The 23,836-nt window shown below is 32.9% G+C and overlaps 1 protein-coding gene across 1 annotated transcript; it reads right to left on the bottom strand.

Moving 5' to 3' along the window:
• Positions 1-277: 277 nt before the first annotated feature.
• LOC140438201 (retinaldehyde-binding protein 1-like) lies at positions 278-23,175 on the bottom strand. Its single transcript, XM_072527911.1, has 7 exons — positions 23,025-23,175; positions 15,772-15,987; positions 12,202-12,361; positions 10,769-10,830; positions 6,526-6,719; positions 1,638-1,754; positions 278-629 (listed from the first exon to the last, which is right to left on the bottom strand). The coding sequence occupies exons 2-7, from the start codon at positions 15,968-15,970 to the stop codon at positions 372-374; spliced, it is 990 nt and encodes a 329-aa protein (XP_072384012.1). The 5' UTR covers positions 15,971-15,987; positions 23,025-23,175; the 3' UTR covers positions 278-371.
• Between the last annotated feature and the right edge of the window lie 661 nt (positions 23,176-23,836).

Genomic DNA, 23,836 nt, shown 5'->3' on the forward strand with positions numbered 1-23,836 from the left:
TGGAGGAACATTCTCCGATGTGTTATGTGTGTGATAGTGAACCAACAGTGCACCATATATTAATAGGCTGTCCTCTCTATGTACTAGAACGACAACAACAGTTACCTAATACCTTTAAATAATGTTTAAGTAAGCATAATACATCCAAAATTCTCTATTTTTTACGTGCTTAGGACTGAGTATTTAAATTTGATATTAACTTTTTATTCCTTTCCCACATTTCATGCATGCTAATAACCTTTTGCAACAAATTGTAAAAAAAATATGCTAAAATAAAAATGTTTCATATATTTATTTTATTAAATGCTAATAATTACAAAATATTTTAACCTATATTACTAACTGTTCACATATATGTATATAAATACACGCTAATCAATATTTAATTTACGAAAACTACCATTTACACTACCAGTTTCAATATTGTCCATGGAAGGGTTTTTTCTCCTTATTATTCCTTGATCACTGAGCAGTTTTATGTTATCGTACGAAAGAATCCGTTCTCTTTTGGATTCCAGTTCTTCTTTAAATAATTCTACCATTTCTTGTAAAGGTACAACACCTCCCATCTCTTTAGGTAGACACTGGGTGCCTAGTTCTTTTTTGATTTTTTCAGCAGTATCATCAAACTAAAAAATTAGTTTTAATGAATATGAATAGAACAAAAATCAAGAGAATGTAAATAAAAAACAATGAAAGTCGATCAAAAAGACAAATAAATAATAATATTTTGATATTAATAAAATAATTTTTAAAAATATAGAGAAATAATATACATTCAGTGATTTGAGAATGGTTTTTGGTACGATAAATGGAATGAAAATTATTAGAAAGAATGTATTTAATGTATGTATGTAACAAAGTAAAGGTAAAGATAAGGTAGAGAGTCAAAAGTCTGGGAACTATATATAAAAGTTAAAACAGGTTTATTATCAAAATCAAACGAATTGTAAAGGATATAAAAGTTTATCCTATAAATAAAATAACAGAATATAAAGAGATAAATAAAACATAAAAAAATCAAGGAAACTCACCAAAAGACGAAAAAATTGAGAAAGCTATATACCGAAACAAAAAATGTATAAAATTACAGCTTGGAAAATACATATTAAGAGTATAGACGAAAGATGAAATAAAAACAGATTACATCCTATGATTTAAAATGAAAATCAGAAAAGGAAATCCTCAGCTAATTAAAAATAAAATAAAAATATTAACTAAGAGTCTACATATAATGACAGCAAAGACTCGATGAATAATAAAAGAGTAGTAGAAATATTAAAACCCAAAGAGAAATAACCAAAGAAAGACTGGATGACATACAACATATTATTTATTCTCACGGAAAAGACGAAATCTCAAGGTTATCATAAAGAATACATAAGAACGCATCATTTATTTTGCATAAATATAGAAGAGGCAAGAGAGATACGGCTACAGGAATCTGTCAAGAAAATTGACCACCTCCAAAACATTCATGATGAGTTTAATTTACACAAAAAATCTAAAGTCAAAAAGAAAAAGTAAAAAATGTATACAGGAATAGAAAAGTATCGACGCTTTGCAAGGACTAGTGGATAATGGACTAAGGACTAATGTATAACATACTACTAATATTTTCAACTATGTATACTTACATGAACTCGTGATCTTAATTTGGGGCTTATTAAACCTTTTACAATTTCATAAATACGTCTAATAAATGGTGAGATGTGAGTAAGATATATCAGTCTATGCCTCATTGGAAAAGATTGCTAAAAATATAAATATTATTAATAATGTACTACAGGTTAAAATTACACGTATAAATATCTCGGAGTAAAGCAAGCGCGTAAAGTTGAGCATAAACAAATAAAAATCGAATTTACTTCAGAGTTCATATGACGAGTAAAACAGCCGCTACGCTCTTTTCTTAACAGTAAATTTGTTTAAGGCAATAAACACCTACGCATGTTCCGCGCTTAGCTATTCATTTGGTATTGTTAAGTGGATTAAAACGGATATAGAAAATCTTAAGCGAAAAGTACAAACACACGTCACAAAGGCACAAAAACACGTATTTAGGAGAAAGATTACTAATGGATATAAGTAAGCAATTAGAAAAACAGATTACTAATTTATGAACTTATTTTCAGATGCAGGCTGAAACATCTACTTTACATCGAGCGATTTGCGCAGTAGATGACACAACACCGCATAAACTGAGGGAACCAGAAATGCCAATAAACCATTTTTCTAGGGACGAAAAAATGCACACCTGGTTGGGTAAACCTCTGCACAGGCGACATTCCAATGAGGTCAGTCAAGATCATGTCGACAATATAGCATCGAACTATTGTCTGACATCAGAAAAGATGTTCCCTGAAACAGAAGGTTCATTACTCGCTATTCAGGATCAGTTTATACCAACCAAAAATTACCTGAAATATATCGTCGTCAAAGACCCTCAGGTCCAAAATGACAAATGCCGATATGGTTGTCAAATCATATAACATCAAACCGGGACTGCCAGACATTTGCTGCAACTGAATATAACGAACGGCATGACTCAGTAGGAAAGATATTTCATCAAAAGATAGCCATCAAACTGGGACTTCTCCAAGCAAACCAGCTTCCATATTATCAATACGTTCCTAAGAGTATACTTGAGAATGACAACTACAAGCTATACTGAGACGCCACTGACTTCACAGACCAAAGAGTGGCGCATAATAGACCAGATCTCATACTGTTTCATAAACTAAAGTGATAAACAACACTAATTGATGTGGCGATAACCAACAACAATAACCTTTGTATTAAACAAAACGAAAAGATCGCCAAGTACAATGATCTGGAAATTCAAATATGAAGAGAGTGGAGAATGAAAAGTACACAGACAATACCTATTATTCTCTATACTACTAGAGTCATTCCGAAGAACCTCCTAGAAAACATAAAAAAGCTAGGTCTAAATGAACATCTCTACGAGGCCATGCAGAAAGCTGTACTACTCTCAACGTCCAGATGTGTACAAAAATTTTTGGAAGATACTCCAGCATACCAAGTCAGTCACCTAGGGCTCGATAACACGGAAAGCGTTCCATCAGAGCTCAATTATTTTGATATCGTAGCTATCTGGGATGAGTGATTTTTCCCCTTTGAGGGAGTGAGAGTCGTAAGGCTAAATCTGGATGAACTACAGTAAAAAATATTGCACAATATATATGAATACAAGAAATTTTTCACTTATCTCTTTAAAAAAAAGCACAATATTGGTATCCTCCTTATAAGTAAATTTTTCACTTATCTCTTTAAAAAAAAGCACAATATTGGTATCCTCCTTATAAGTAAATTGGCTTTAAACTATTATGAAATATATTAATAAAATCATTACGTAGTATTTGATTATGTAAAACAGAGATAGCTGAATTATCTGAAAAAGTAGGAAAAAAACAAGGAAATGATTTGATACTTAAATAATGTCAAGAAAAACTATCTAAAAACAGACAGGAAAAGCAAAAGATTATAATCCAACCAAAAACAACTGAAACAAAAGAAAATTATGCAACATCACGACGAGAAACAAGAAAACGAATTATAGAGAAGAAAGAAAATATGAACAATAGCAATATGAGGAAACGGAAAGTAATAGACAAGAGTAACAGTCGGGAATTTTACAAATCGCTATCTAATGAAAAAAGGCTTTAGACCTGACGTCTTTACTCAGGAAAAATAAAGATAACCTAATAATCAATGAAGAGGAATTACTACCAACGTGGCAAGAATATTTCAAACGTTTACTAAAGATACATCAAGAGGAAGAACATGGAGAAGAGATATACCTTAGGGTGGACCTATCGGCTCCAGGATCCAGAGAGGATCCAAAGATAGATTAAAAATTGCAAACAATTAACAAGTTGAAGAACGCAGAAGCAACAAAATGTCAAAAAAGTGTACTAGTCCCTATACATAAAAAAGGACACAAAACCAAGTGCTCCAATAATAATAGATCAGATTTTTATCCTAAGGCAGGTACTTGAAAAAGGCTAGGAATTCAATAGAACTATCCATAATCTCTTATTAGACTTCCGTTAAATATACGACAGCTATAAAAGAGATTAATTGTGTAATGCAATGACGGAATTCTCGATTCTAATAAAGCTGATCCAGATTGTTAAAATATGTGTAATAGCTGTAGATCCAGAGTACGGATAGACAATCAACCCACAGAGTCGTTTGAAATAAACAATGGCCTAAAACAAAGAAACGCACTGCCATCTCTCCTCTGTAATATAGTCCTGAAAAAAATAGTAAGAACAGCACAAATTAAAACAAAACTGTTGACAGTAAATGGACCAAAACTACTATTAGCATACGCAGACGATCTTAAAATTGTTGGAAACACTGTTACCACTGTAAAGAAAACTTTTATAGCAAAATAGATATAAACGCAAAAAACGGTATTATGGTCAATAAAGAGAAAAATAAATACATGTGCACTAACAGACAAAAGGGACGAGATACAATAGGGCAAAATGTAACAATAGACCCATGTAACTTTGAAAGAGTGGAGTGTTTTAAATATCTTGGAGCGACGATCAACGCAGATAGAGATATCCCTGTAAAGATACAAGGGAAAATTCAGCAAACAGATGTATTTTATACATCCATAATACTATTACATCTAATAGAGCCTAATACAAACCTCAAAAATCAAGATATATAAAAGAGTGATTAGACCTGCGCTCATGTATGGAATAGAGACACTAACAAAAGCAATGGAAAACAAACTTATGTTTGGAGAGGCAAATCTTCAGAAGATTCTTCGGAACCTATCACGACCCGAATACTGACCAATATCGAATAAGCACAAATGCCTACATCAAACAGATATATAACACTAGTGACACCATCCAAGAAATTAAATCTTAACGCATAAGATGTTTCATGTCCACACATTCCCTAATAATTATCAGGGACAACCATGTTAGATAGAAACAAATTTTGCGTTGACCTGCATTAGTAACTGAAAACATGATGAGGAGTAGAAATATTTCGAAACCCTTTAGTACATCATTCAGCACTGGTGTAATATCGTTTAAAAAATGTTTATTAAAAAACCCTTTAAAAAAGGTATATATATTTAAGATAACCCTTACGGGCTAAATCATAGAACGTTTTCGACTAATAGTACATCTTCAGTGCTGCTACTAGGCATGTTTAAAGCCACTTAATATAAAAGTGAAAATTCTTTAAATGTTATTTAATTGGTATTAGATTAAATTGTTGTTGATAAATATGTAGGATTATAAAATATTAAATAGATTCACTTTATGGCAACGTAAGCTCTCAACGAGGATTACTAGTCTGGAATCGTAGGCTCTAAACTCTCTAAAGGACTTAAGGTAGCAACTCGCCTACCCAAGTTGGACATTTTAGGACTCTGCGTTATGTCATTATCTTATGAAATAATATTGATAAGCAATTTATTTTTATAAAAGAATTTTACTTTTTGGATGTCATTTTGATCCATATGTATGCAGTTTGGTGCTTTGAAGTTAGTTGGATATTGCCATCACTTGATCTAAGTTCTTGTCCATTTGGGTGGCCTGGAACATTGTCGAGTACAAGTAAATCTTTTATGATCAAGTTGGATTTTTTCATGACCTTATTCACTCCTGACACAAAGACTTTATGGAAACATTCATTTAATACCTCACTCGTGATCCAACTTTTCAATTGGAACTTTTTAATCTGTAGAAGACTGGCAGACAAATACTTTTGAAAGCTCTGGAATTTTTAACTTTACCAATCACTAACAAATCTCATGTGTGTGTTCTAGTAGCATTTGATCACAACATAAATGAGATTCTATCTTTACTCACTTTGCAAGGATGACGCGGGCGGAAATTGCCGAATTAATAAACGTGTGGGTTTATTGAAGTGCCAGATTAGTGAGACTACTTATTTCTAAATACCATCAAGCATGAGCAATTTATTTTGATACAAGAATTTTTGGATGGCATTTTGATCCATATGTATGCAGTTTGGTGGTATGAAGATAGTTGGATATTACCATCTCTTGATCTAAGTTCTTATTCATTTGATTCGCCTGGAACATTGTCAAGTACAAGTAAAGCTTTTATGATCAAGTTTGTTTTTATATAACCTTATTCACTTCTGGCACAATGACTTTATGGAACTATTTTAATGTGTGTGACGCGGGCAGAAATTGCCGGATTATTGGACGTGTCGCTTTATTGAAGTTCCACACTAGTGAGATTCTACTTATGTCTAGAAATTTATGTCTAGAAATTTTCAAGCACACGAAGACTTTCAGCATTTCAAGTAATTTCGTAATATTTCACAATAGGTTTCATGCAAATGAATTACACTGACGTAGGTAAAATGTTCAAAATTGTTAATGACCACAAAAAAGAAAAAATATGTATTTCAACTTAATTATTTTTAATACTTTTGCTACTTACTGACTTATTACTTTCTTTTTGTTTTATTTTGTAAATCATAAAGATAGTTGCTTACCTCCCCCCATTTGATCAAGTAACCAAATTCATTTGCAGTAAACAATGGTACATACGAAGCTCCAGCTCCTTGTGCACATATAACATGTGTAACACCCATAACTTGGGTTTCTTCCTCGTCTACCAGAGTCTCAAAAGTAATTGCGTCTGCTCTTTGCACATCTAAACTTGACATTTTTTGAAGATCTACCAGTCCTATAAACATAAGTATTGGAAGAGTTGACTAACTGACGTACCAGCAAAACATTTATACAACATAAATTAAAAAAAAAATTTATTTAAAAATTCCTTTATAAAAGGTATAACGTTAAAAACCGGGGCTACATCACAGAACGTTTTCGGAATTATTATTTAATCATCAGTGCTCTCTGGATGTACATGTTTCTTCTTCTTTTTCTTTCTTCTTGTATGTAGGCTTTAAAGCCTGTTTTTTATTTAAGATTAGCCTCTTAAATTGTTTAAAGTATCGCACCATCTATTTCTTGGTCTGCCAATACTTCTTCGTCTATTTGGTGACTTATCTTGTGCTATTCATACTATCCTATCCTTTGCGATTCTAGTAATGTGTTCGTTCCACTCCTGTTTCCGTTTTGTAACCCATATATTTATGTCTTCTGTATTGCATGCTCTTCTTATATTTTCGCTTCTTTCCCTATCCAACAGACTTTTCCCTGATATTCGTTGAAGTATTTTCATCTCTGTTGTTTCCAGTAGTGGTCTCGTTTTAGATGTGTCAGGTCTTGTCTCCGCCGTGTATGTTAATATAGGTCTAATTGCTGCTTTATAGATTCTTGTTTTTGTGTCTTGTCTTAGGTGTTTGTTCTTCCAGATTGTGTCATTACTTGTTTTTAAGCTTTGTTGTCGTACTTCTTCTTCAACATCTCCGTAACTAGTTATATCTTATATCTATTCCCAGATATCTAAACCTTGCTTTCTCCTTTGTAATTTTCCCAATAATTTTGATTTTACATCATAGTGGGTATTTAGATGTTGTCATACGTTTGGTTTTTTCTGCTGATATTATCGTATTGTATTTCTTTGCTGTTGTATTGAAGATGTGTGTTAATTTTTGGAGCTCGTCTTCTGTGTCGGCGATTAATGCAGCGTCATCTGCACAACATATTTGGATTTTTTTGTTCCCCATTCTGTAACCATGACCAAACATGTACATGTTTGAAGCCACTAAATATATGGGTAAAATCCCTTTAAATGTTGTTAAATTAACTTTGAGTTACTTAAGTTTTTACTCATGTATTTAGTAACTTCAAACATGTACAATCCAGATAGCACTGATGATGGAATATTAATTCCGAAAACGTTCTGTGATGTAGCACGTTCTGTGATGTAGCACGATGTGATGTAGCTTCTCGCAGAAGGAATTTCGAAAAATTCTTTGTGATACATGGTATACAGCTAGCTACAGGAATTTAGTTTCCTTGTGGATTATAAATTAAAATATTTAAAAACAAATAGCTACATGGTACATATAATTATTATACATACATTTAGATTGAAAATTATTACAACAAAATATTATTTAGTAATAAATTAATTTTGCACATCAAGATCACCATAGAAGTTTTCAGAAACTCCAAATTAATTCCACAATGCACATGATGTCAAAAGTATGGAAATACACAAAATTATTGTAGAAGGGAGCCGAAATGTATGCTTAGAAAAAACATTTAACAAAAAGGTTATGAAAAGCCACCAAATAAAGAACTCAAATATGTATAACACTGTGGTGGTGCCCATCCAGCTAATTATAGAGGTTTCACTATTGCTATAGCTCATCAAGAGCTACGAAACAAACAGAATCCTACAACCATACCACAAAATAATGCAGCATACATGGAGAATCTTATACAAAACTAACCAAGAGAGGTTAACCAAATCCAAATATAAGCCCATATAGTATGTAACGAGCCAAAACAAATTGTAGAGAATGGCCTCAATTTGATATCAAGCATCCTACAAATATTAATATAACTCATGAATAAGCAAAAAGAATTCAGTAGAAAATCTTAAAAAGACTAAATAGCATAGAAACTATCAGATCATAAAATGAAGGAACAGTTAAGAATATTACATTGGAGCGGATAATTGAAACGGAAATGGCCTTCTACAACATCAGTATCAGATACTGTTTTCCTTACAAAAAAAAATTGATATATGTTTAATATCGCAGACACACTTCACAAAATAAACATCATCAAACAGACAAAACAAAAAAATATGACCTAACAATACAAGCTCCATATTTTCCACCACGACATAATCTAAAATAAAAAAATTACGTCCAGTTGCTCAACACGCTTGGAGAAAAATTTATCATTGGTTCAGACTTTTATGCTAAAAAGACCGTATCAGATTCAAGGTTAATCAATGTAAAGAGTAGAGAATTACATGCAATAGAAAGCTACATGCTGCAATAGAAAGTATCCCAATCCCAAGACCAAGTTTATGATCCCCGATCTGATTACTCTTGAATACTACTATTAATCAATCAAAACTAATGAACTAAGAAAGTTCAAAATTATCCCAAAGAAATTTAAGAACTGGTGCAAAGTTGAACAAAAACCAGGAAAACGTGGCAAAAGAAGAACTACCCCAAATAATCAAAAACAATATTAATCCCAAAAAGGCTCCGGTATATTTGAGTTAATAACAGGATAAATACTACAAAAATTATCTAGGAAGGCCATCGCAAAACTTACAAACCTTATAAATGCAGTATTCAGGTTACAAGATGTATCAATTACGTGGAAAACATCTGAACCAATCATGCCTCCCAAACACGGGAACTCAGTAAATAAAGTATAATTATGTATACCAATACCGTTATTTGACCAATTATTTGAAAAGATATCGCTAATAAGAATAAAACCCATACTCGGCCAAAAAGAAATTATTTCTTTTTATCAATTTGGATTCCGTAATAAACACTCAACAATATACCAAATACATCTTATACTTGACACTTTTAGATTAGAACTTGTACACTAAAAACTTAAACATATAATACCTAGACTGCGTGTTGCAATCTAAACCCGTTCACCAAGTAAGACAGAGAAAAAAAACAGGAGCAATCCATGCTTCTCTTTCTAATAGTTGGGATTTTTCGACCTCGTGACCTTCTAACTGGAGATTGTTTGGTAATTGAAAGGTCACGTCGTCGATAAACCCGGGCCAAAGGTATGATTCCAGCAATGACTGCAGACTATTGATTTGACTGATTTGCTATCGTATTGATTCCGAAGTCAGCAGCAGCTACTTCAGTTATGTAGCGGCATAAAACAGTTTAGGTTAGGTATTATATAAAAAAATATGGATTACGAAATGATGCAAGAGTTCTTGCAGTTTTACTGCAAGAAAAAGAAGATGACGATTTGTTATTGTATTATTGCTTTAGGAGAAATCCTACATAACCAATAACCATTTTACTTAGCTAGACTGGCAGAAGGCTCTTATGAAACATTTATCGAAAGATTTTATTCACTTTTTGGAGAATCCCCCTTTCAAAAATTTTTTTTTGAGATGTGAATTTTTATATTTCGCATTTTTGCAGTCGAATAAACAGGGATATTTAGACACTAGATCAATAAAATAATCACTTTCTTCGACTGTTAATACTTCTATGTTGTTCAACTTCACGACGACATTAACAGGAATACTGTGTTGTTGTGTGTCGTTTGCCGTCGAGCGGCACAGCAACTGACTTTTTACCGGGCAGCAGTTTCAGGCAGAAGTTAGAATCAGTCTCAGACAAATTAATACTGCACCTGCTGATGCCATCTACAGTTGCTGTCTGTCGTCTGCAGTCGTTGTCGGAATAGTACCTTTAGAAAGAGATGCAAGGACTGCCCGTATCTTTTTTCTCGCTGTTTAGGTATTATATGTCTGTTTTCCCGATGAATGTGTGGAAGAAAGAATTGAAATCGGATGATAGCAGGTCATCAGGAGAGATATTTTGCCTTAACCAGCCCTTCCATCTTAATGTCTTGAGTGACAGAGGTGAGGTTTTTATTTGGACGCCGACCATCTCGGACTGGTAACGGGACCAAGTGTCAACGGTCTAGCTCCCTCGGGCATTTCGTCTTAGCACAACTTCGTTAGGATTCTAGGAACCTAACACTACCTGGGTGAGTAACAGGTGTTATTTCTTTTTACCTATTTGAAATGAACTCACACATGCAACATATTCAAGATTTAAAGCTAATAAATTAAAGATCTTAAATACTTACTAAAATTATAAAAAATGACTCTTCTTCCATCTCTATCTCTAAAAGGACTAACAACTATGTATCTGGAATAAAGCAAAAATTATTTTTTATTTGTTTTAGTAGTTGTTAATTTATTAATATTGTTTCAAGAAGTGCTACGTAACTCAAATAGGGTCAAATATAGCAGGATATAACGAGATACTTCGATCCGTTTAGAAGTTGTTCTTGTTTTAGTAACAAAAGTTCGTAGATATTTCGATGAAACATTATTCACTCATTTTTATATGAAGTATATGAGTTTTGTATAAAAACGCTTTCTTTAACTAATATGGCTAGTACTCGCTTTACTTACCACATAGTAGTAAGCTGAAGACTAACTGGAAGACAAAAATACAGGCAACCTACTAATGGTTTCAACTACAAAGTGTACAGAAAATTGAAAAAATTGGTTTTTCCCAATTACGTGCGGGCCGCTAAAAGTCTTAGTAAGTCAAAATGTGTGATAGGTCTAGCTCAGTATTTATGTTACTAGCCTACCAAATCGGACGGCCCGGGTTCAATCCAGCACAGGTACCAGAAATTTTTCAATTTTTAGGTTAACTGAGCCGCCTATGTTTAGGCGGGCACCTAAAGCCGTTGGTCCTGGCTACGTAAGTACTATAACCTCACGTCAAAAGTTTTGGCTGACTAAAAGTTAGCTGGTATCTTTGGTCAAATTCACACGTGATCACCGTTTCAAGAAATGGTAAGTATATATTGTCTTTCATTTATATCTAAAAACATCTACTTTATGCGCATCAATTTTAACTTTTAAAATATTTCTAAAATGTAATCCAAAGGTCTTTACACCTTTCAAAGTGGCCATTTGCAAATGCTAAAGTTTCACTGTTGATGCTATGACAAGTCGGAAAATGTTCCGATGAAAATTTTAATCATTTTAGATATTTTTATTTTAGCAATTTTATAAATATTCCATTTACACCAGAAGTGTTTACTTCATTATAATTTTTTTACAAAGTCAAAACTTGACTAGGTAAGAAATAATTTTGACCAGAAATATTTGGTGTAACTAAATTATTCAAAACAGCACACAACACATTTAAAACTCAAATTGCTTTGTTATTTATAGCTAAACCTTTGTGATTTAGCTAAACTATATTAATGTCGCTGCAATTGCAGCTAATTAGCAATTATCTGTAATACTGTCAGCAAGCTTGCAGATAATTACCTAAACTATAAAAACTTTAATACTCTCCTTTTTGTTTCATTCATAAAAAGAACAAATTAATATAGAATTTAATCTCATGCACTCCTGTTTGCATAAGAAATTTGGCGATTTATTCTACACCTATATTAACATACAGTTATTTCATCATACACGCCTTACAGAATGATTAAGTATGGTTACCGTTAAGTACCAATAAAAGTAAACCATTACTAAGGTTAATACTTACCCAGCATCAATTAATTCACTGGTTTTTTCTTCTTTATAATCCAAATTGCACAACACATGACTGAATTTTTGCCTAAAGTTAAGGTATTTTAAAAGAGTCTGCTGAGCCATTGGAATACTGTGTTTTTTGACACGAAGAAACCTTAATAGGAAACTGTCATCTAAAAATAAAAATTGTTATCCCTTAAGGCTTTTTTTAATGGTTAACAAATACATAGTAATTATCAAGACAAATATACAATTTATCATATATTCGTATACAATTCAAAGTTCAAAACTTTGGTATAAAATATTGATAATTATAGTTAATACACATCAAACAGAGTGATGCACCTCATCCATATGTGAACTTTGAGTATAATACAATAAATGTCTAATATAATTCTTATCACAATTATTTATTAACCCTACATTTGTCGCGTGATAAATTTAGGATACTCTGGTTGGTGCGGTCCCTGAGACCGGTTGTGCTGGGTAAAAACATTCTGTAATTACAAATTATGTTAATTTTTTAAGATTAAAAATTATAGCACTACATATTTTTAACCAGTTTTTATTTAAATTAAAAATACACCCTCGCAAAAGGACAAACAAAATGAAAAGAGGCAGCTCTAAAACTGAGTTGTAAAAAAAATAAAAAACATTTCTGTAGCAAACTACTAAAAACAGCACCACAAAGATAAACTAAATTATTTACAGTCCTTATGCCAAATAGGTGTTCTAAATATAATAAACCCCGCAATATTCGCATCTTTATTTCGTTTATCGGTTCTTCTGAAATTCACAAAATTTGTATCTGCCAATTTGCTTTATTTCAACTGGAGCTTCGGTAGTATCTTGGTTTAATAATTCTTTTAGACGTAACCGCACCAGTCTTAGAATATGTGGTGACTTGAACCCTTTTTAGCATATGTGGAGTAAAAAGGTCATATGATTGATTATGAATGAAATTTCTTCTTAACATTTCATCATTCGGATTATTAGCTGCGGTAATAATTTGGCTGTTTATACCAGCAATAGTCGCATACCGCATAAAATATTACTACAGGCCACCTTCAGGTACCGCGAGCACAGTTATAGTTCACCTTTAGCTTGGCCACTATATTAACACCACTGTTTGTGGAATTATAATCCGTTATTATTATTGGTTGTTTCAAAAGATCACCTGTATCTAAATCTGAATGAGGCGTTAAGCGCAATAGTGGCCCAACCCACAAATTTTCAGAATTTCATTTTTTATCAGAAACGGCCTATAAATATTGCAAAGTTTGTAAAACAATAACAGCCTAACCCTAATTTAGTTTCCTAGCCGAGAGATGTCAGTGCACTTCACTGATGCATTTGCATATATCATTTAGATAATTTCTAGTGCAAAAACAGCCCAAGCCACTTTGGGCCCCTTTTGCATTTGGATTTAATCTGTAATTCAGAATCAGTAGTATTTGAAAGTTTACAGTGTTTACGGAAAGTTTACAGTGCAGAAATCAGTAAACCGTTTTTCGTGTCAAGTTTTCTTATAATGCTTTCTAACGATGAATATTACTTAGGTGTTTAATGAATACCTAAATGTAAAAGCACGCCGCGAAACTATATTAAAAAAATTTTACAATACCAGTTTTTGAAAAAGAGCGTTCGTATTGCACACTCGATATTAAGAAAAAGAAAAATACAAGATACTACTTCTTATCAGAGGAAAATGGACAAGAGCATAAGGTTTGCAAACAGTTGTTTAAAATTTTATTGGGGGTTACTGAGGAAGAATAACTAGGGCAGTTATATCAAATAAATATCTGAAACCACTTTGTGGTAAAGCAACGTCGGGAAATAAGACTTGTACTTTAAAAATTGACGAAGTTAAAAGTTTCATTAACAGGTTTCTCAACATCTCCAGACCTTAAAGCCAGACGACAAAAAAATTAGCAAACAAATTCATTTCAGTATTTCTTAGTACCCACATGAATATGGATGAATATGAATGGTGCCCACGAATTGAATATCACAGGTTTGAGCCACTATTGCGCTCAACGCCTCAAATCATCATTGTGATGCATCGTGGACAAAAGTATCATATTATTTTTTTTTGCTTTAGGAATGTATGATAGAAATGAACATTTACAGTAAAATCCAAACATGCTAGATTTTACTGGTCTGGTTGCAGGAACAGTAAACTACAAGGGTAGTTCTCGCTTATTTTTGCGGATAGTGCTTACAGCTGTCACTTTTTTTAATAAAGTGGTCTAAATAGTGGCAATCTAGTAAACCAATTGTCCATTGTGATATTCCCATTGGTTCTTTGAATTCCTTGTGAGAGCCTCGTGACAACATCTTGAACGCTGTTTGATAGTATAGTAAGATCCTTCTGGTTGAAGACCAACATACACTTCCAAATTACTGTAATAGTACATTTTAGAAACTTTTATACGGTATTTTCTTGGTTTCGACGGAATATACTGATGGTAATTACATTTCCCACAAAATCCCAAAAGCGTTTCATTAATTGTAACAATTAGTGAAATGAATTATAATATCCTTTACGACATCGTTCTACAAACAAATCAAAAATCGTTTCAATTGAGGTGACTCGCCTTGTACTTTCCAGTCAAATACAGTAAACTCAGAAGTGCATAAATTTTATCTGGATTTGTAAAATTTGCATCCCTGTCTCTTGCAAAATTTGCTTGAATACTCTCAATCATTTAGGTAGTATGTAAAACGTCTGTATTAGTAATTTCTTCTGAATAGAAATGTTTTCAAATTGCAATGGGAGTTTTCAAGTTTTTCGTATACCTATACTTGGTACTTTTATATTATTTTCAGATCATCAGATATTTTTTTTCCATTTTGTTTGACTATTTTTACCCAAAAAACTTAAAGTATTGCTAACTAACGGCTCGAAATATGCAATATTAGTTTCTTCCTCTGAGTCTTAAACTTCTAGAGTGTCCTGAATGCAATCTGCTTCATCACATTCCGACTCGGAATCCAAATATTCTTCATCTTTTTCGACAATTTGGTTGGAAGAACAATTTGCTAGCTGGTGACTGGAAATCTTATCTTGGTCAGAATCATGGTCCAACTGCTCAGTGTCTGTGGCGGCAGATTCTAACAAATATTGAAGTCGCTGCGGATCCTTTTCATAAGTATTCATCTACAAATACCAAAATTATAAGAGATTGGCATGTAATTACGGTTATAATTTAATTGCGTTCTTTGCCTTGTTTGCGTTCGGTGTTTACGATAGTGTGTAAATAGTCTTGTCGATGCTTGAGACTAATATTAACTGCTGACCGAACAATATCACACTAACTAACAGTGTCGACAGTCTCGATGAAACGAATGAGTCAAATGAAGCAGGGGAACTACTACAGCAGCGGACTTTTGCAAGCTTATTTTGGTTTTTATGGATATTTACAGTGTCTGTCGGTCTGTGAGACTATACGCAACTAGTGGAGGGTTAAACAATAATTAACTTACAATAAAATAGTTAACTTACACATGCCACAAGAAAACAATTTCAGAACCTATATTGTTATTGTCTACAAACTAAAAACTAAAAATTAATAGTACGTACCTAATATACAGTTTTGAATATCTCGGTTTTGTTGAATCCAATTTCTAAACTGAACTAAACTCTCTTCTTTAACGATATCCGTTTCTCGTAAACTATGTTTTGTCTTCTCAAATTTTTCACTTGATAATAAATTTTCTTTATCCAAAGCAATTTCCTTTTTTCGAGCTATGTAATCAAGTGTATTCCATATACCTGACATTTTAGTTAATTTTAGTACTAAAACAAATAAAAATACTGATAATATAAATATAAATACTAATGAAATAATATCTGTATAAATATATAAAATGCATTTTCCAATATTACTACTTGAGGTTTTTGTGGTCATTGAACATAAATATCATGACAGCGATGTTCTCCTAGGCACCCAGTGTACCTGTACCTCGTCTGGTGTTTTTTGGAAATTCGATACAAAATCAGTGCAAAATAATTACTCAGGAGTTTTTGGGGACGCTGAACACTAATATCATGTGGGGGATGGTCTGCAAAGCACATTATGCTCAGGACGGGTCTTGCCTCCTACAGTTTTGTAGAAATTCGATACACAATCAGTGTAAACTCGTTACTCAGGGGGGTTACTAATATCATTTCGGCGATGGTGTCTGAGGCACCTTGAGTTCATAACAGGGCTGGTCTCTTAAAGTTTTTGCATCGGAATATCGTTATGATATTCGTAGTTAGCGACCTCAAAAACCCCTAGATAATGTATGTGGACTGATTTTGTATGGAATTTTCATAAAACTAAAGGAAAAGTTTCTCGTCGTGGGCACCAGATGCCTCAAAGGCCATCGCCGACATAATATTAGTGTTCTGCCAGCCTAAAAATCACCGAGTTACGAATTTCACTGATTTTGTATCAAATTTCCACAAAACTCCAGGAGACAAAGCCCGTTCTAGGTATCAGGAGCATCGGAGACCACCACCGTCATGATATTCGTTTTTAGCGGTCCAAAAAATTGCCGAATAACGAATTTGGATTTATTTTGTATCGAATAGTAGTAATATTCAACTCATTTCCGAAATTATCCATTTTCATTACTTTACTAAATACAGGCAAGGCTGTATTTTGTCTATTAAAATCTTTAATATGTACCCTAAAAGAATATTTATCGAAGCTTTTCACGAAACTGTAAAAGACATTCTATTAAATGGGTACCGGTTAAAGAATATCAGATATGCGGATAACACCATAGTATTTCCGGATAACCTAGAAGACCTAAAAGTACTTGTGAACAAAGTCACGTACTACAGTTAACAATATGGACTCAATGTAAACGTAACGAAAACCAAGCTCATGATAATAATCAAGATAACAGAAGGCCAACCAAACTCCAGAAGAAAGAGTGGCACACTACAACTACCTTGGCATCATAATAAATGAAGAATGGACCAATAACTAGGAGATAAGTGCGCGCATCGAAAAAGTTAGAACCTTTAACCGGATATTGTGGTTGCCTTTTTCAAGAGTTACAAGCTCTCTCTTGGTATAAAAGTAAGAATGATGCGATGATACATTATCTATGTCCTTTTTTGTAGTGTTTAATCGTTTACTTTGAACGAAGATATGTGCAAAAGGCTGAAAGCATTTGAGATGTGGCTATATCGAAAAGTACTTAAGATCGTGTGGACTCGCCGAGTCACAAATGATGAGGTTTTTAGCCTCAGAAGAATAAAAAAGAACAGAGAAGTACTAACCACCATCAAATCTCGAAAATTACAATACTTCGAACACATTATGTGAAATGAATCCAGATAATCCCTCCTGCAAGCCATCCTATAACAAATAATATTTGAAAGCGAGGTCCAGAAAGAAGAAGAACATCGTGGTCAACGAACCTCAGAACCTGATTCAACAAAATATCTGTGCAGCTTTTCCGCTCTGCTGCAAATAAGATCAATATTGCTATTGGTCACGGATAGGCACATCAAGAAAAAAAACATGATAATCCAGGTTAAAAATTCTGTTATCCTGACATGATATTGAAGAAGTAACCAGATGACCGTGCAAAAGATAGAGTGGCAACCTTCCATAGAGGTATTAATCCGCCAATGAACCAGCAGAATTGCTTATAAAGAGGAAGAAGAATAAGAAGAAGAAAAGTCTTGTTGTTGTTCTGCTATATTTGTGAAAGTATTTATTTTGTTAACTATCAATATGGTGGCCAATTTTAAAATTGTTGTGGTGTGTGTGAGAGAGAATGGAAGAAAATATTTGTCATCGATAAAAAATCGTTTGCCATCGAATAGTTTAGAATTATTGTTTTTATATGAATTATGCTTCTATAACTGGAAGGTGTATGCTTATCTCTTTTAATAACAATGGATACTGCTATACTTAATCTATAGATATTTATGACTTTATTATGTTTTTAATTAGTTATTAAATATTAATTAAAATCATGAATCTTGTGATTTCGTATGCCAATGCCATATTGTAGCAGTTCATGAGATATTTTATTTGGTTATGCTAACTTTTTGTTTTTATTTTAATTTGGTTTCATTTTAATCTCTTGTATTACGAATACAATTATGAGTTTTTCTTTTAGATATTCTGTAAGTTGTACTTTGTTAAGTAGCTGGTCCCTAATATTAGTGATGAAATAATTGTTCCACAAAATGCATATATTTTTACGGAAAATTTTTAATAGTGATTGATAGAATCATAATAAATATAATTGAATATATTTTTAATCTTGGAAATTTTAAAAACAATATACTACACATTACATGTTAAAAATTTTCCTATCAGGGATTTTACACACGTTTTCCACTCAAATAGATCTTTAGATTTGTTTTGGGATACATAGCCAGCCTAGAAAACTAATGGTCGAGGATAAAATGAATGGCAAAAGAAAGGTACAGTAGCTCATTCTACAAGGGACTCGCTAGAGGTATTTTCAGAACAAGAGGAAGAAGCAGGTAATCTTGGTATCCAAATAAACGAGGAAAACACTAAATATATGATAATAACCAAAAATCTAAGGCCCAGAATTAGACAGAACATCAGAACATCTCTTAATAACCACAACTTCAAAATAGTAAAGGAGTAATAGTTAGTTAGTTAGTTAAGAAATAGACGAAATAGTATTCTATAAATAGAAATAAGTATCTGGCGGCCGAAATCACAGATGACAACCCAGAAAAAGACATATCAGCAAGAATAATTACTAAAAATAGAGCATTATACTCTCTTTTAACATTATTGCGATAATGTTGAAAGACATCTCTGTTTAAAAGAGAGAGACTACTCTGTTGAAAACACAACCTAAAATAATACTCTACTAGTCAATTATTCGCCAAGTTTTTACTTATGGCAGTGAAACCTGAACTCACAAGCAACAGGAAATAAATAAGCTGCTGATACTTGAAAGAAAGCTGGTATTTCATAATTTGACAAAAGTTAAAACTCTGTTACATGCTAATAATTACTCACAATAAGTTATCATGTGCGTAGCATAACTCTGAAGATGGCTTTGTAAGCCGAAAGCGCTTAGCCAGGGCTTAAATGCTTTATACACTTTTAAAGTACTTTTCTTTTACATTCATAAATTTAAAGAAAGGCTCTCAGGACGTTATTTGAACCTTAACGAGATAAAATAACACGAGATTGAAGAAGACACTAGAATGCTAAAATGGTATCTGTATGATAGTGAAAACATAATCAGACATTTAAAAGCTAACCGTAGGAGGACAACAGAGTATTAAAAACAGTATTTTTGAAACCAGATGGTAGAAGAGTATTAAGCTGCCCCATGAAAATATGTATAGATGATGTCGAAGCAGATTTTGGTTAGATCCAGGATTGGGGTACAACAATGAAAAATTGAAGCACAAGATCGTATAATATGGAGAGCGATAGCGCTAAGACTGACCCCGTGTTGTGTGGCCAGGCAAAAAGAAGAATACTTTTACAAAAAGGAAACGACCTTCTGTACAAAAAAATGTAGGATACTATAGGGTACCTTAGGACTGCGTACATACCAAAAACAGTCTCATTACTGTGGCTTTTATACCCAAACCTGAAAAAACAGGATACAAAAAAACTAAGTCGCTGAGGCTCACAAGCATGATGTCATTTGTACGAAAGGCTCTAGATAAACTACTAGACAGGCACATTAGGAATGGTATATTGGCTCTGTAACAAATATGGCATTCCAAGCAATGGTCTGACGACTGGACAAAATCTACAATAAAGATAATACATTAAAAAAGAAGCTTCCATAAATGCAACAACTCTGGAACTATCTCTCTTATCTCACATGTCAGTAAAATAATGCTACACATAATTAGTGAAAGACTGAAAACTTTTCTACAAAGAAAATTGCCCCAATAGCAATTTAGATTTACCAAAGGTAAAGGTACTAGAGAATACCTTCTGAACATTGAAAAGAATAATAGAAAATTTAGTGAATAGAGAAATATTGTTAAATGGCAACACTTATGGCAGGTACTAAAAACAGTAGGCGTACCACAACACTCAAATTCACTTATAACTTAACTATATGACCACATTACTAAAACAGGTAAAGTGCTTAGCACTCTCAAATGACTTCCAACCAGAACAAGTTATCAGACAAGGATGTGTACCGTCTCCACAATTATTTAATATATATGGGGAGCATATTATGAGAAGAGCGCTCTAAGGATGGGAAAAGGGTATCTAAATAAATGGCCGAAAAATAAACAGTCTACATCATGCAGATAACACAGCCCAGCTCTCCTTCAAATAGTCAGGAAGACTTAACCGATCTTATACGAGTAAAGTCAAATATTTGGTCTGCAGTTAAACATATTAAAGACAAAGATCATGATAGCGAATAGACTACATTACAATCATCCAAACATAATCACTAATGACCGGTTTGAGGCTGGGAGCTCATACTTATATATGAGATCATTGATCACAAATACAAGGTCACTACAGGAAAAAATAAAACGTCGATATGATCTAGCAAATGTTGCCGTAGGAAAAATGGCCAAAATATGGAGGACTCTTAAATTTCAAGAACTCTTAAAATAAGGTTGATCAACTAACATATGGATGTGAATCTTGGACACTACGACAAGTGAAAAAAGAAAGATAGACGCCATTTAAATGTCCTGCTGGAGAAAAATGTTACGAATTTCGTGAGTCGACCACAGAATAAAAAATTCAATTTTAAATGAGCTAAAAGTCAGCAAACGGCACTCCAGTAAAGTTCTTTTCCAATAATTAATAGACTTTTTACATGTTATGAGAGGAGACACAGAAAACATAGAAAAACTTATTATCCAAGGAAAGATAGAAGGCCGAAGATCACGAGTAAGATCCCCAATAAGATGGATCAACCAAATTACAAAAATATGCAAAAGACATATGCATGAGTTAAAAGAAATGGCCAGAGACAGAAATCTTTGGAGACAGACAATACACGACATCACGATGATCACTCCCTCCAAGAGCTCAGCACTGAAGAGAGAGATTGGCTGAAATTTCAATAAATCAGGAACAGTATGCATGTAGAGAAGGTTTTTTTACCAATCGGGAATGGACCATTTTGTGCAGGAGGTAAAGTACGTTCTGTAAAATCAAGACATGATGTTTGGTGTATTTTTCAATATAAAGGAAGCATTAGACAACATCTACCATGAAACAATCATATGGGCGTTGACCAATAGAATAGATAAAATAAGCTGCATATGGATAGACTGAATGCTAAGGAACCGTGTAATATTCGCAACGGTACTGACGACACAGTGTCAGCGTAGGTAGCCAGAAGTTGTCGAAGGAAAGTAGTTTTATCTTCTTTCTTTTTTTTTGTGAAATTTGGTCATGTATCTGCTGATAGCTAGACTCAGCAATGACAAATAGTATGACCTGAGCTATGGACATGACCTGGGCAGTCATAGATATAATGCAACAGATTCTCGCTATAGTTATAGAATAGACCTTAAGTGTCGAGCTTATCATAAATCTTAGAAGTTCAAAATCATGAAATTTACTGGAAGGAGATATTTAGAGGGATTAGGTCCACTAGCGTGAATGTGTAAGATATAAATCTGGTGGGTGACGTAAAGTACTTTAAAGTAATATGAGACTCGATAATCAACAGATAAAACAAATAATCAAGAAAGCGGTGACTAGATGAATGGTAGTCAGACGCACTCGGCAACGATCAACAAGTACAGCGGGATGATAATATCGAAAACTACATACAAAATATTGCCGACTATCTTGAGAAACATAATAGAAAAAACCTATTCGAAAAATACCAGTAAGGCTTTAGAAAATTGAAGTCGAACATAATTGTTGTAAATTTATTTAATGTAACTGATCGAAAAAGTTCTTAAATATGATATTAAACTGCACCTACTATCTATATATTTTCAGAAATCCTCGAAGAATAGATGGGTCATAACAGGGGAAATTAAATACGGAAAATATCAACATAGACTTACGTGTACTACAAGGGGACACTCTTGTACGACACTTGTTAATGTAGTATTACCTTATCAGCAATTACTAACAATATAGTAAGTACACAAATCAGCGCAATAAAGAGATTTGCTTTGCAGATAACGCGGTCTACCTACTTTGCGAATGAAGATGATCTGCGAAGACAAATTTAACTAAACAACAAGGATATTAACCATGACCGTCTCTTAAAAAACCTAATGCATAGCTATACCAAAAGAAGCCATCAAATGTAAGCTAGTGGTAGATGAAAAAAATAGAATAAATAATGTTGAGATATTATAGTATTGAGGTTTTCGGCTGTGTTAATACTGAGAAGATAGTAAGAAAAGAAGTCTCAAAGTTGCAAGAGTAGCAAGTTGCCTAAATACTACAATATATGAAAACAGAAAAAAATACAGAGGTCTAGTCTAGAATTTGTAAAGAGCGATTCGACCAATAAAGACAGCGGAACCACGATCCAAAAAATCGAGAACTAAGCAGACGCTGAAGACAACACAACAGAAATAAAACGTCATTCAAAATAACAACTATAAAAACCGATTTGAAAAGAAAAATCACAAGCGTCACGAGAACATACAAAAGTCTAAAATACAAACGAATGGGTAATGAATATGAGATATGAGATGAGAATAGGACATGACTGAAAGAATCACATCCGCAGAGTGTCTAACATAAGGGTAATGAAATATTCAATTTAGGGCTAAAATCTTCATCTAATAATCTTTATCTTTCTAAAACTAAGGTTTACCTTTAATATTAAAAAATTATACCATATTTCAATGGCAGAAAAACTTACCTGATCCACGTTTATTTAAAACAAAAGACACGTAGCTTCCAACAAAATAAATTTGAAACTAATTCAAATAACATTAATGGGTAACATAAATTTATTAAAAGTTTCATTTAGTGATACAGAGTTGGACTTGTCCATTAGTTAATTATATATATCATTGTACGAAAAGTAAAGATGAGGATTACTAATTGATGAATCATTACTACTAATTATTATATATAGTTAATTACAATAGTTTAAAAGTATATTAAGAAAAACCAACTTGGTTTCCTCAATAAGTATTTTAGCAATATTATTTACGTGATATGTTTACTAAAGTAGAACCCCGATTATTCGAGTACCACGGGACCGGATGTGGCACTGATTATTGAAAAGCAAGGATAATTCGAACATTTCTTTTTTATATATGTACATGTGTACATACATACATACATACATACATACATACATACATACATACATACATACATACATACATACATTTGTACCTACCATTAAAACATAACAAAAGAGAAACTTTTAAAATGCATAAAAAGATATAAAACAGAAAAAAAAAGATTTCTAGACAAAGTTTTACACTAAAATAAGAAAAATAAAAACCACAGAATAACTTATATTTACATAAAGCGGTTATATATTCTAGTTACGCTTTTGAAAAAAAGTCAGTCACTTTAGCCTGTGTCTTTGATTGTTTTTTAAAATAAGTATATCTAGTATAAAATGTTTAAAATGTTGACGTAAGTTTAAAAGTTTAAGGGAATCTTTTGAATGCAGTAGTGCAGAACTTTTTAGAGCAGCAGTCAACAGAGTCCGCA

The sequence above is a fragment of the Diabrotica undecimpunctata genome, chromosome 4, assembly GCF_040954645.1.
Source record: "Diabrotica undecimpunctata isolate CICGRU chromosome 4, icDiaUnde3, whole genome shotgun sequence".
Classification (NCBI taxonomy): domain Eukaryota; kingdom Metazoa; phylum Arthropoda; class Insecta; order Coleoptera; family Chrysomelidae; genus Diabrotica; species Diabrotica undecimpunctata.